Genomic DNA, 13,694 nt, shown 5'->3' with positions numbered 1-13,694 from the left:
GGCGGAGCTACCTAGATAGCTCCACAAGTACATTGTTTCTCCTACCCCATGGAGCTTCGGCCCACCCCCGGGGTCAGCAACCCAGTACCCCGACTTGCAAGGTCAATTTGGTGGACATGAATATAAGTCGAGGCCCCGGGCGCCATATGGGAGTCCGTCAAGGAACGCATCAGCCTTTACGACCTTCGATTCCAGCCCTTTCTCACTAGACATTCTTCATCTTAGCATGTCTGCGAAAACTCGTCGAGACCACGCCGTCGAACTGGAAGATGTCGCTGGTAACATCATCAAGCCACATACCAGTCTCTACAACGTCTTGGTACGACGTATCCCCTTTGAGATGCTGACAGTTCAACGCTGACAAAAGTCGTCTAGATCACCTGCGCCGTGACTTTGGGCTCCATCAACTACGGCTATTCTTCAGCTGTGATCGCTGGAGCACTCGCTCTGCCGAGCTTCAACGAGTTGTTCTTGGCCGTCAACACGTCTCCACGCGTGGGAGCCGTTCTTGGAATGTAAGACTGATACAGATGCGGGATTGGAAAACTCTGTTGACGGGGACTTGACTCTAGCTTCCTTGGTGGTGGGTTTATTGGCGCCATCCTACAACAACCCATAAGTGATCGTTATGGAAGAAGATTCGGATTGGGCTCAGGGGCCTGCTTCATCATCGTTGGCATATCCCTGCAAGCCGGAGCGGTCAACTTCCCGATGTTCCTCGTCGGACGTCTTATTGCAGGAATAGGAACGGCCATCTGCATCACGGTGTCTCCAATGTTCATCAGCGAGCTCGCCCCGGCGCACTCTCGAGGCTGGCTGGTCTCATTTCACGTCGCAGAACAGGCTATCTCCTGGCCTCCCTCGGCTCGCTTGGGTTCAGCTTCATGACCGCCAAAATCCAGTGGAGGATCAATTTCATCATCGCCCTCGGCGTCGCTATCCTCCTTCTGCTACTTCTCATCTTTGTCGTTCCCGAATCACCAAGGTGGTTGGTTGCTCAAGGACGCTTTGACGAAGCCAAACGCACTCTTGACAGACTACACGTCAATAAACATGACCCTCAAGGACTTGTCGCGAAGGCTGAGTTGTATCAGATCAAAGTGCAGTGCGCTGCAGATAAAGAGTTGCCGAGAGGATTCATCCACATATTCCGAACACCTAGCTTGAGGAAGCGCGCATTCTGTACCATTTTGGTCTGGTTTGGCAGTATGGGTACTGGGGTCCTCGTGATTGCGAACTTGACGCCCCTGGTCTTTGCCGGCCTCGGCGAGAGCTCTACAGTGCAACTCGGTCTTTCTGCCGCTTGGTATGCCATCTGTATCATCTGCTCTTTTGCTGGTGGTCTGGCTGTGGACAGATTTGGAAGAAGAAACTTCCTTGGTATGTGCCTGTTGTTTTTTCCAGACGTGACAAACGGTATCGCTAACGTGTGACCTTAGTCATCGGTTGTGTCGGCTGCCTCTTGTCATTGACTATCGAGGCTGCGATGCAGGCAAAATATATCGGCACGACGAATACATCAGGTTTGACGGCCGGAGTGGTATTCTTTTTCATCTTCGCCATCTTCTACAACGCCTTCTACGATGCCGGCTCTTTCGTTTATACTGCAGAAATCTGGCCGACACATCTCCGTGGTGAGGGCGTCACAATCGCAATGTGCACTCTCTACGCTTTCGCCATCGCCTACAACTCTCCGGCTTCCCTGGCCTTGAGCACCATTGGTTGGAAGTACTACCTGGTTTTCATCTGCGTCTCAGTGGTATCAAGTATCTGTATACAATTCTACCTCCCTGAAACGGCAGGCTTGACTTTGGAGGAGATCGGTGAACTATTCGGTGAGACAGCGCAGGTTCACTTCAGGGACATTCATCTTGAACAGGTACAGTCAGAAGAGCTAGGAGGTGAAAGCATTGTGAAATGATAGACGAACGCATAGGTTAGTCTTGGGATGAGGTCAGTTTCGATAGGCTGGCGGTATACTCATTGACGCAGAAAAGTACAAGTAAGTAGATACTTTCACGTGAAGAGCTGCAGTCACCTTCTGGAGAGGTCATTGCACCTAATTTTGAACAAGTTCCTTGTCAAGTGCGACGTCAACATTGTCATGTCATGTCCAGATCGTCGGGTCCAGTTCGTCAAGTCAAGTACACCTATTCCCATTAGGACGACAATCACCATCTCGCCCTTCCCAGGCTACACCACATTACACTTTCATCGCCCTTTCCCCACCTCATGGCGTCGTAAAATCCCACAAACTACTAACAGTGACATTCTTCACCCACTCTCCCTGCGTTGTATCATTCTTCACCGTAAACATCACGGTCCTAGGCAGCCCAGGAACAAGCCAGAACCCATTACTATCAAAGTTCCCCACCACCCCGGACGGGAAATCCAACCACATCCACGCACTGACACCACTCGTCGCTTCGACCGTCCAGCTCGGATTGGCAGTATCATTCCCAAACGTCAACTTCAGTCCCGGATCCACAAGTCTCGCATCGGCAAGCGACAAGACAGGATGAAACCAGAACTCGTGCGTGAACGTCGTCAGCGTCGAGTTGTTGGGTAAGTATCCCGTGGCAGTCAAGTTGAGCCGCAACACCGCGTTAGTCAAATCAATCGTCTGAGCCAGAGTATTGGTGTTGGTCTGAAGGACTTTCGTCGTGTTCAGTGCGCCCACCGTGAACGGCACACTCGTGCTTGTATTCGTATTGTCCAGCACGCTCCCACTCCAGTCATACCAAGTCATATCCACCGTCCCGCTTACCACATCCCACAAATCACTCGTCACATATGCCGTCAAATCGCCTGTGGTGTAGTTCCAGTACGGCGCGACAATCACCCGCGAGTACACATCCTTCGCTACATAATGCAGTACCTTCCATCTACCAGAATACTCGATCCCTGCCCACGTGGGCGCCTGCCAAATGTCCTCGAGTTGCCAGTACAGGCTCCCCAACTGGCGCTCCGGCATACCCGATCCGCGGCGGTAGTAGGTGATTTGGCTGCGGTAGAAATCCGCCTGGAATATTTGCGTTGCTAGACACCATGATGAGAAATTGGCCAGTGAGTCGCTCTTGTTAGGCGCAGGGTAGTACCGTTGCACGGCGATGGTCATCTCGCCCATGCCCATTGTCGAATTGGCGAAGTTGGACGTATTCAGCCCGCCGGAGGGGTAGTGGTGGTTGCGCAGCTGAATTGTGCTAGAGTTGAAGGACAGATCCTTCGGGGCAACAGCGTCCTGCCAGGTCTGGAGAGATGGCATGGAGTGAAACCCAAATTCATTGGCGAAGCGGCCTACGGGGTACGAGGAGAGATTGAAGGCCACGCTGCTATCGTAGTCGTAGTGATCGGTGTCGCCGTAGATGGAGCCTGCCGTCAGGTTGTTGTAGCGCTCGACCATAGGTTCGGGCGCTGAATGATTCAGGGTCAGATACCCGTTTGTCGTACTGCTAGGTATATATGAGATGGATCTCGAGTTCTCGTAGACGGCTGGAAGAAGCACACCTAGGAAAAGTGTTTCGTACTCGTGCAGCCATCGCGAATAGTTGCCCGGGTCACTCTCATTGGCGATCTGCAGCTCGAGGTTTTCCAGTTCATTGCCGCCAGCCCAGAGTGCCAGCGAGGGATGATGGTTGACGCGTCGGACGTTGTAGTTTGCTTCTTCGCGGACGTTGTCTAGGAAGTCAGAGGCCACCGGATACAACGAATCGCTGAACTCGAACTCCGACCAGAGCAAGATTCCTCGCTCGTCCGCAATGTCGTAGATGAAGTCCGGTTGGTAGGCTCCGGACGCCCAGACTCTCAGCATGTTTTGACCGCCATCCACAACTGAGTCGAACAATTGTTCAATTCGTGCTGAAGTCACTCTCGGCCAGAAAGCGTCCGGTGGTATGAAGTTCGATCCCTTGGCGTAGAATTCGTGGCCATTGATTTCGAAGTGCCAATTGTTGCCGTTTTGGATTCCTTGTGATATTTGCTGCTGCGATATTGCCTCCATGTTCAGCAAGATAGTCCTGAAAGCGGTACGAACAGTCGACGTGGCAATTGAATTGTTGCTGGAACCCAGGAGAGTGACTGTGGCATAGTATAGATTCTGTGTGCCCATGCCATTTGGCCACCAAAGATCGACCGAGTTGTTCTCGACGCTGATGCTCCCGCTAATAGCTCCGCCAGATGATGTGACATTGCTGGCAATACTGCTGGCTGCGGTGTTGTTGTTGGCATCTATGATGTCGATACGCAACCCGGCATTTGGTGGCAGCGTACCGAGAACATCAAGCGAAGCGTTGACAATCCAGGGCTGTGTCTGATCCGGAGGCAGATTGTTGACCTGTCCCTGGCGATAGATATCGAGTAGGGTGTTGCGTACATATAGCTTGTTCGAGCCTAGCTGGACAATGTAGGCTGGCTGCCACGGACCTGCTGGAGCGAAAGCTGGACCCCAGTCCCAACCAAAGTCAGATTGCTCCTTTCGAATGAACCAGCGATTTGGGAACTCATAGGTCATTTGTGTTCCATAAGGCCAAGGTTCGTTGAGCGAAGTATTTGCCAGAGCGTCTGCAATATTAGGAGCCGATCCGAAATCGATGCTGATTGTGGGTGAGGTGCAATTACTGAGAGATTGGGTCACCTCGAAATAGTATTGTCGGAATTGATTGTTTGTGCTTGCAATGACCTGGTCGCATACTGTGACGGTGCTGAAAGTATCAAGACCATTGAAGACTAGCCAAGTGGAAGCATTCGTGGACAGGTTCCTTGAAATGTCAGGCGATCGTTGCACCAAAATTAACTCGACTTACAGAGCAGACAGGCTGGCAGAGTACGTCCAATTAGTCTCGGCGACCCATCTGAGATTGAAGTCGTTCAGACCATAGTACGGATCGCCGATCACTTGCGCATTATACAAGTCGAGATGTGCCTGGGAAGGTACATTGCCTGGGACAGAAATGGTATCATTTGGATTAGTCACAGTCCAGGAGAGGTCGCTCATAGAGACAACGGTCTGAGCAGCGGTAAGTAGAGGCGAAAATGACAGTGCCAGGAGCATGCCCAGGCGAGATGAGGCCATGATTGAGGTGCGCTGTTACGACAGCTCAATCTCATACACAATCGACCTACCTTGAACCAGAACATGCCGGAGCTGGCCACACAATTATGTGCGCATCTTATACAAGACCAGGTCCTTTCTCGGACCAAGGCCGCCGGCAATCGGCAGGCAAGAATTGGACAATAATGGAAGGTATCATGATCGGCACTGTGGGAAAGAGGAGATGTTACCGTACTGAAGCTTTGAAGTCTTTGGCCGGATCATCAATGCCCGACTCGGCACGGTACAGCTCCCCCCGAACTAAATAAAGTAGAAAAGTGGTAAGTAACAGTACGGAGTATGTTGTGCAGGTTATATACAGGACAAGGCCTATCCACAATCATATGCACGAATCCAGAAATCATCAACATCAAAACTCCTCATTCATGATCTCATAATAGCCGCTTCATCCACCGGTCTCCAGCCCAAATACTGTGTCTACCGAATCTGGCCTTGACTTTGCTGCGTACCTTGACCGACCTGCCCTTGTCGTTGCTGCTGTAATTCCCGTTGTCGACCCATGGCAAGATAATCTCGATTCTCCACCGTGACACTCTTGGTCATATGATTGACCTTGTAGATTCCTACAAGCCGCTCGGCAAGCTCGAACATGTTATTCCGCAGCGAAATCACAATAAACTGCGCATTCTTGGTGCGCTCCTTGATGTAGCCAGCCACAATCGACACCTATAAACTGTTAGCACGTCCCCTTCCATGTTCCCGTGTTTTGCACACTTACATTTCTGAAATCCAGCGCAGCGTCAATCTCGTCCATGACATAAAGTGGCGTCGGCCGAAAGACATGCAGTGCAAAAACCAGTGCAAGAGAGCTCAGCGTCTTTTCTCCACCAGACAAGTTACCAATATTCTTCCAGCTCTTCTTCGGTGGCATGACACTGAACAAAATCCCCTCTGAGAAAGGGTCGAGACTGTCGACGAGCTCGAGTTCCGCATTACCACCCAGTGTGATCAACTGGTACATTGACTTCAGGTGCGAAGAGATGGTCGTGAAGCCTGTCATGAACTGCGTGAGACGGAGATTGCGGAGATCTGTAAGGCGAGCCTTAGCGGTGTCGCGGGTCTTCACAGCGCTCTTGAGATCTGTCGTTCTCGAAGCCACCTCTTCGCAACGTCGACGGTACTCCGAGATGACAGACAAGTCGATGCCAGAAGCTGTCGAGACTTTCTCTTCGAGTGCCGCGATGGAAGCGACGAGATGGTCTTTGGACATGTCGGCCAATTCATCGCGAGTAAATGTTTGCAGCTGTCTTCGCCCTTGGCTCTGTTCCACTTCCGGCTCCTGCTTCGGCTCGTGCTGCTCCTCGGGCTCGTCCTGTTCATCAACGTCCATAGCATCGGGATCAGCCTCTGGTGGCGCGTCTGGCATTTCCTGTTCATTATCAGGTGTGCCCGGGTTCTCTGGCCGCTCTTTCTGTCCTTCAGGTATACCTTCAAGGTCGGCAATATCATGCAATGACAATTTAGAAAGCTTCTCGACCCAGTAGCGACTCTTCTTGTTGTTATCTGCCAGAACCTTCTGATTCTCCTCAAGTTTGTTCTTCATCTCAATCTCGTGAGCTCTGGTAGAGTTCAATTCCGATGTCTGGGCATCAAGATCCTTCTTCAGCGCCGCAAGCTCTTCTTTCATGGCAACCTGCTCATCTTGTGCCTGTTCAGCCTGACCGCGGGACTCAGCTGCGGCAGTCTTGTGCTTCTCTGTGTCGTTATCCAGCTTTTCCAGGTCCTTCAGGAGGGAGTCGAGCTCCTTCTCGGCATCATCTTTTGCCTTTTCATTCTTGGCTCTGAGCTTCTCATTCTTTGTCTTTGCAACTTCAGCATTGGAGATGTCGTCGTTGAGCATGTCAATTCTTTCTTTCAGTCCGTCGACCCTTGCTTTCTGCGTTCGAAGCTGGAGGCCGCCAACTTCCATGATCTTGTCTTGTAAAGCTTGGATCTCTGCTTCCACAGTGGCAGTCTCAGAATGCAGCTTCTCAAGTTCTTTATTCATCAAGGAAATTTGCTTTTCCAGGCTCTTGATCTGAGAGTCGTCCGAGGCAGTGCTTGCGAGTTCTGCTGTGAGGTCCTGAACCCGTTTCTGAGCGTCTGCGAGATTCCTGGTGCAGTTCTCAACCTCTAGGTTGATCTTCTGAATCACTGTTTCTTGCCTTGGGATCTCTTCTTGCTTTTCCCGCAAGCTAGCTTCAAGCTCTCTCTGTCTTGCTTGAAAGGCTTCGAACTGCGTTTCCAGCTGGTCTCGTTCGCCCTCCAGCTTCTGCACTTGTTCTTTCGTCGTGTCAGAGGTCAGTTTGGATGACATGGCGCCTCGCGCCACTCTGGTACCACCACCACTCATAGTACCAGAGACATCAATCAATTGTCCGTCAAGTGTAACAACGCGCCATCTCTTCGCACCGTAGGCAATGCGGTTTGCTTGTTCGAGGTTCTGTGCGACGAGGGTGTTCTGCATGATACTGTAGAAGGCAGGAGCAAATCGCGTGTCTTTTGGCTTGATCAGGTCGAAAAGTCGAGGAACATTTTCAGGTGTTTGAATAGGCGAGAGGTCTCTCTGAGCAAGCTTGTCGAGGAGGATGAAATTGGCTCGGCCGAGATTGTTCTTTCGTAGGTATTCGATGCATTGCTGACCGACCTCGACGCTATCGACCACCATGTTCTCAAGAGACGGGCAAGCAGTCGATATGGCAACGTCAAACTTCTCGTCAATTGTTCCAAGGTTGCCAAGGCGTCCATGAAAGCCATCGATCCTGCCAGACTCTTTGAGTCGTAGCAGTCCCTTCAGGACGTTGCCTTGGTTTTGGCTACTCGCAAGGCTGGCGCGTGCTTCGTCGGCTTTTTGTCGCGCTGATGAGATCTGCGAGCGAACCTCTGGCTCACTCGCCGCAAGCTTCTGAAGGGCATCCTGGATTTTCCTAACATCCTTCTCTAGCCGCGCCTTGTCGTGCTTGTGTCGTTCGATTTCCTCGAGCTTTTCCGACCTACTGATCTCGATGCTCTCAATTTTCGCGTTTGCTTGATCGATCGCCTTTTGTCCACTGCTCGCTTTTTCTTTCAGGATATCAAGCTCAGATTGGGCCACCGCAATCTCAGACTGCTTCTGATTGATCTTCGCATTCCATGGCTCTAACGACTTTTGCTTGGCTGCGATTTGATCTGATAGGCCCTGTGTTTTGCCTTTCAGATTCTCACGAATCACCCCAAGCTCCTGCTCCTCTTTCTTCATCTCTGCTTCAAGGTCGGCCACTTCAGCGCTTTTCTTCTCAATGTCGCTGGTATGCTTCTCCACCAGACTCTGTGCCTCAGAGGCCGTGAGTCTGCTTGAGGTTGCCTGCTTTTCCGCCTTTTTCTGCTTCCCGTTGATGAACTTTCGCTTCTCTTCAAATTTGACGTTCTCCTTGTCATATTTGGCGAGCTCCTTGGTAAACTCCTGCGCCTGCTTTTCGATCCGCTCGTACTGTTTAAGGGCTTTATTGTACGCCTTTTCCAGTTCCTTGATGGTGTCTTCGCTTCCGGCATGCTTTTCGAGCTCAGCATTGAGTTGCTCTTGAATCTGCTGGATAGCCTCTTCGGTGACCTTCGTGTTATCTTCACACTCGGCAGTATAGATCTGATACAGTGCTGATTGTTTCTCTGCAAGCTCGTTCTCGTCGCGGATGAAAGTCAAAGCTTTATTCTTTTTGTCCTCCAAACTGTTCTTTTCTTTCTCGACGTGCTGCACGCGTCCTTGTTTCTCAATGCAGACTTCGTTGAGACTTTCGAGTTCCACAGCTGCCTCCTCGATGGGGGTCTTGTATTTCGAAGTTCCTATGATATCCTCAAGATACTCCAACAAACCATCGTCGTGCTCGTTTGCTGCTTTCGGCTTCATTTGAGCAATAGACTCCACTTCTCCTTGCAAGATCAGAAATCTCTTGTGATCAAGGTCAATGCCTTTGTCTTTAAGCAGTGTCGTCACAGTCGTAAAGTTTGTAGTTCTGCCATTGAGGTAGTAATTGCTGGAGTTGTTCTTGAACGCTTTCCGCGAGACCACAAGCTGCGAGTCCAGGACAACCTCGTGTTTGCCGCCTGGTAGATCGATGATCTCTTGAAAGTAGACTTCCACCTCACAATAGTCCAGATCTTGATGTTGTGCGGAATTGTGGATAAGTGCTGATATCTTCCCCTGTCTCATCTTGCTGGCACGAAATCCGAAGACGAAAAGTAGCGAATCGATGACATTGGATTTGCCGGATCCATTGGGCCCGACCACGGCAGAGAATGAAGCGTGGAAAGGCCCAACAACCTGCCTGCCTGCATAGCTCTTGAAATTGGTCATGACAAGTTGTCTTATAACCATCCTAGACCTGGACCCTATCGGTTCGTCCACTGTGGGCACTGCCTGGGATCTTGCGCGGATAACAATGTCCATCGGCTTTTCCAGACCCATGTCCGTCGGACGGGTCTCCTTGATGAAATCATTCTGCAGTTGCGGCGGCGCATTCTTGTTCAGTGCCTTGGTCGTGATATCCTTCAAGGGAGTTGCTTGTGTCTGCTCCGATTCCGGCGATGCGGATGCAGCTGGGGTAGGCAGGGCAGGCACTGGGGGTACAACTGAAGATCTTCGGCCTTTTCGGGGGGAGGTGCTCTTTCGTTTTCGAGGGGATGTAGTCTTGGTGGGAGAAGGTGGTTCGCTCGGTGCACCGCTCTGCTCTGGGTCGAATATTTGGGTCGGTTCTATACCCTCCCCTGTCTTGAATTTACGCGCTCTGGCGGATCGTTTGGGTGTTGCGCTGACACTGTTTGTCGTTTGTCTCCTCGTCGTCGACTTGCATGGACTTCGCTTGGGCGCAGGCGTAAACTCCTCATCCTTGTCCTCTTGTATCTGGCTCAGCTCGTCCTCGGATTCTGCTTCGACGATGGTTCTGCGCGCTGCCCGACGCGTCGGACGGGCGGGTGATTCGGCGGACATGATACCGCTGCTATGCTCTAGGTCTTGTCGACGTGATGTTTCGCAGTTGAATTGAGAATCTGTTATTGTTGACATGCTTCCAAAGCGGAATGGTGGGAAATTCGCTGGCTGACTAATAATTGTGGGCGACCTCAAGATCGCGTCTTCGACCACTTGCAAATTCTACTCGCGATCCTACGGGAATGGCTTAAGGATATGGTATAACATTAACATGATAGTAATTCTCTATCTTTCATTGCAGACCTTCGGTCTGAGCCCAGTATCCTCGTGGTGCCTTCTAACTTGAATTTTCAACGCATTGTGCCCCGTCCTGGTGGCCGTCCTTCCTTTCATTGACCTAATTAGGCCAGACCCATTTTCTGATGTACTCAGGATCAATACCTTCGTGGAACGCCTCATTCTTGCATTTGATTTGTTGGTTAAGCAGCTTCTCTCTTGCACTTGCGCCCTTGTTGCCAAGACCTGGAATCTTGTCCAAAGCCCCCATCGCCAGGCTGAACCGGTCGGTCTTATTGCGGATGGCCAGTTCGAGGGGCGTGTCAATGTTTCCTTTCTCGTTGTAGCCATGGACTACCAGGTTGTGGGATCCCTTTCTGTTGAAGGTCAAGCGGTGGATCAACCATGGGTATGAGTGGAAGTTGAAAATGACGGGCTTGTTGTCGGTAAAGATTGCTGTGAATTCAGTATCCGTCATTCCGTGAGGATGGGATCCGTGTGCAATGAGCTTGAAGAGATCCACCACATTGACGAAACGGATCTTGAGGTCAGGGACATATTCGCGGAGCAGGGCGGTGGCGGCCAAAGACTCGTGAGTTGGAACATCACCGCAAGAAGCCATGACAACATCGGGCTCTTCTCCTTGGTCATTGGAGGCCCAGTCCCAGATACCAACGCCCTTTGTACAGTGCTCAATGGCGGCTTCCATGTCGAGATATTGCAAGTGATTCTGCTTGTCAGCGACAATGACATTGACGTAATTGGCGCTCCTGAAGCAATGATCCATGACGGACAACAGACAGTTGCCGTCTGGTGGCAGGTAAATGCGCACGACTTCGGGAGACTTGTTGGCTACGACGTCGAGGAAACCAGGATCCTGGTGAGTGAAACCGTTGTGGTCTTGTCGCCAGACTGTTGCTGTGAGCAGGATGTTGAGAGATGCGACCTTGGCGCGCCATTCGACCTCCAAGCATTTCTCGATCCATTTGCAATGCTGGTTCACCATGGAGTCGATGATGTGAATGAAAGGTTCGTAGCTGTTGAGCAAGCCGTGCCGTCCAGACAAGACGTAACCTTCGAGCCAACCTTCGACAGTATGTTCGCTAAGAATCTCCATGGTACGACCTGCAAGTGCAAGATTGCCACCGTCTTCATCCTCTTCGAAATATTCGCCCAGCCAGACTTTCTTGCCAGCCTTGTAGACACCGCCGAGTTTGTTCGACTCGGTCTCATCGGGGCCAAAGAGACGGAAGTTGGTTGGGTTTGTCTGGATGATATCTCGGAGGAAAAGAGCCATGTTGGACATGCTGGGGGCGTCGGTCTTTCCGGGCTTGACTTCAATGCTGTAATCCCTGAAATCAGGCAACCTCAAAGGTTTCTTGATTGCGCCACCGTTGGCGACAGGGTTTGCGCTCATCCGTCTGTTGCCTTCTGGTGCGACCTTTGCCAGTTCTGGGATCAACTTGCCTTCCTTGTCGAAATACTTATCTGGCGTATAGCTCTTCATCCAATCCTCTAGGAGCTTGAGGTGTTCTGGCTTTGAAGCGACCTCGGGAAGCGGAATCTGATGGGCTCTCCAGTATCCTTCAAGATAGTGACCGTCAACCGTGCGAGGACCGGTCCAGCCCTTGGGACTTCGGAGGACGATCATAGGCCAGAAAGGACGGAAAGCTTTGCCGGATTCACGTGCTTTCTTCTGGTAGCCTCGGATTTCCTTGACACACTTTTCTAAGGTGGCAGCCATGGCCTGGTGCATAGTCATGGGGTCACTTCCCTCGACGAAGTATGGTGTCCAGCCATAGCCGTAGAACAGTGATTCGAGTTCTTTGTGACTGATACGGGCAAGAACAGTGGGGTTGTTGATCTTGTAGCCGTTGAGATGTAGGACGGGAAGGACTGCTCCGTCTGTGATGGGGTTGAGGAATTTGGTGCTGTGCCAGCTGGTGGCCAGAGGTCCAGTCTCGGATTCACCATCACCGACCATGGTCAGGGCAATCAGATCCGGATGGTCGAACACGGTTCCGAAAGCGTGACTGATGGAGTAACCGAGCTCACCGCCTTCGTGAAGACTGCCAGGGGTTTCGGGAGTGGCGTGACTGCCGATGCCACCGGGGAATGAGAATTGCTTGAAGAATTTTCGGAGACCCTCGACGTCTTGCGACTTGTCGGGGTAGACTTCGCTGTAAACGCCCTCGAGATAAGATTGGGAAATGACGGCTGGAGCGCCATGACCTGGGCCGGAGATGAAAAGAACATCGAGATCGTACTTTTTGATGAGACGGTTCATGTGGACGTAGGTGAAGACTTGGCCGGCATCCGAGCCCCAATGGCCGAGCAGTCTGGCTTTGAGGTGTTCGACTTTGAGAGGGTCCTTGAGAAGGGGGTTTTTTTTGAGGTAGAGCATGCCCAGGCAGAGATAGAGACTCGCTCTCATGTAGTCGTCAATGTCCTTGAGCTCTTCATCGCTGAGAGTTTTGTCGTCTTTGACGGTGGAGCGAGCTTTGCCGTAGGCTGAGATGCTCTCGATGGAGACATCGGTCTGAGCGACGACCGGCGGCGCCATGATGGAGATGAATGAATGTGTCGAGTAGTGATGAGATGATGGTTTGAGGGAGGGGAAGAAGGGAAGGCAAAGTCAAAGTTGAGTGAGAAGCAAGGATAGCTTATATAGGTAGGTATTGAATGCAGTGTTGGGAAGGTTACGACACTACAGTACAATTCCTCCCGTCATTTATTTTATCATGGATCATCACCGCGCATTGCATCCGAGACCAGGGCCGGACTACGAGCTACGTATGGTTCGCTCTCTTTTGTCACCGAGTTACTGTTGGATTTCCGGGTCCCGTGTGCTCCGTGCAGGATCTGGATTTCAAGCAGCTCTCGAGTTGCTTGGGGAAGCTCTAACCCTTGCACGTGGCTCCGAGATAGCTGTTTAGACCCAGCCGGCGAGCTACATAAGCATGTGCTCCAGCAACTGCATCGTCAGGCTGACTGTCTCGCCATGTAGAGCGAGGGTCTGTCCAGTCATGAGTGACATTCGTAACAAACTCCGTTACTGCTAACTCCAAGTGGGCAAAAGCAGGGACTTGCTGAGCGAGAAATGATCCGAAAAAGCTAGTTACACCCAGTGCGGACGTTGGATTGGTTTCGAGCAGTGAGGGGCATCAGGAGATGTTAATAGTGAGTGACAAAAGTTAAGACTTTGGATCAATAAAGTGGTGTGAGGATGTGCAACCTCTAAGCTGGAAGTGGTTTAGCAGGAAGTTGTGCTGCCGACAAATCCGACATTGGTTGGTTCATCGAGCTAGCCTCAGGCCTATTCTTACCCAGGCAAGAAATCCATGCCCAGACACTTTGTGTATGTTACTGTACAGTGTAATGTCTCATCCATCTCAATACAACATCTTATGATCTTGTGCATCCATT

The 13,694-nt window shown here is 51.3% G+C and overlaps 4 protein-coding genes across 4 annotated transcripts; 1 reads left to right on the top strand and 3 right to left on the bottom strand.

Moving 5' to 3' along the window:
• Nucleotides 1-226: 226 nt before the first annotated feature.
• Nucleotides 227-1,921, top strand: EDD37DRAFT_649326 (major facilitator superfamily domain-containing protein; the record flags this gene model as incomplete). Its single annotated transcript, XM_062818123.1, has 5 exons — nt 227-319; nt 376-515; nt 573-776; nt 839-1,380; nt 1,440-1,921. The coding sequence occupies 5 exons, from the start codon at nt 227-229 to the stop codon at nt 1,919-1,921; spliced, it is 1,461 nt and encodes a 486-aa protein (XP_062670875.1).
• Nucleotides 1,922-2,230: 309 nt separating this feature from the next.
• EDD37DRAFT_563078 (putative beta-mannosidase) lies at nt 2,231-5,050 on the bottom strand (the record flags this gene model as incomplete). The annotated part of the gene is made up of 2 exons (XM_062813950.1): nt 2,231-4,757; nt 4,803-5,050. The coding sequence occupies 2 exons, from the start codon at nt 5,048-5,050 to the stop codon at nt 2,231-2,233; spliced, it is 2,775 nt and encodes a 924-aa protein (XP_062670874.1).
• Nucleotides 5,051-5,527: 477 nt separating this feature from the next.
• EDD37DRAFT_657393 (RecF/RecN/SMC) lies at nt 5,528-10,052 on the bottom strand (the record flags this gene model as incomplete). Its single annotated transcript, XM_062818892.1, has 29 exons — nt 5,528-5,776; nt 5,829-6,517; nt 6,539-6,602; nt 6,624-6,710; nt 6,744-6,751; nt 6,773-6,896; nt 6,921-6,986; nt 7,014-7,184; nt 7,221-7,305; nt 7,327-7,595; nt 7,623-7,703; nt 7,737-7,743; nt 7,771-7,859; nt 7,890-7,948; nt 7,982-7,994; nt 8,022-8,116; nt 8,141-8,267; nt 8,301-8,327; nt 8,349-8,468; nt 8,493-8,657; nt 8,679-8,786; nt 8,814-8,827; nt 8,858-8,908; nt 8,939-8,966; nt 8,991-9,110; nt 9,132-9,169; nt 9,212-9,275; nt 9,300-9,402; nt 9,448-10,052. 29 exons carry the CDS (start codon nt 10,050-10,052, stop codon nt 5,528-5,530), a joined length of 3,726 nt encoding a protein of 1,241 aa, XP_062670873.1.
• A 201-nt stretch (nt 10,053-10,253) lies between these two features.
• Nucleotides 10,254-13,008, bottom strand: EDD37DRAFT_628565 (phosphoketolase). The gene has a single exon (XM_062816440.1). It carries the CDS (start codon nt 12,829-12,831, stop codon nt 10,390-10,392), a length of 2,442 nt encoding a protein of 813 aa, XP_062670872.1. The 5' UTR covers nt 12,832-13,008; the 3' UTR covers nt 10,254-10,389.
• Between the last annotated feature and the right edge of the window lie 686 nt (nt 13,009-13,694).

The sequence above is a fragment of the Exophiala viscosa genome, assembly GCF_022695815.1.
Source record: "Exophiala viscosa unplaced genomic scaffold EDD37scaffold_4, whole genome shotgun sequence".
Lineage (NCBI taxonomy): Eukaryota > Fungi > Ascomycota > Eurotiomycetes > Chaetothyriales > Herpotrichiellaceae > Exophiala > Exophiala viscosa.
The sequence above is the reverse complement of the archived record's forward strand: the minus strand, read 5'-3'. Positions and strand labels throughout refer to the sequence as shown.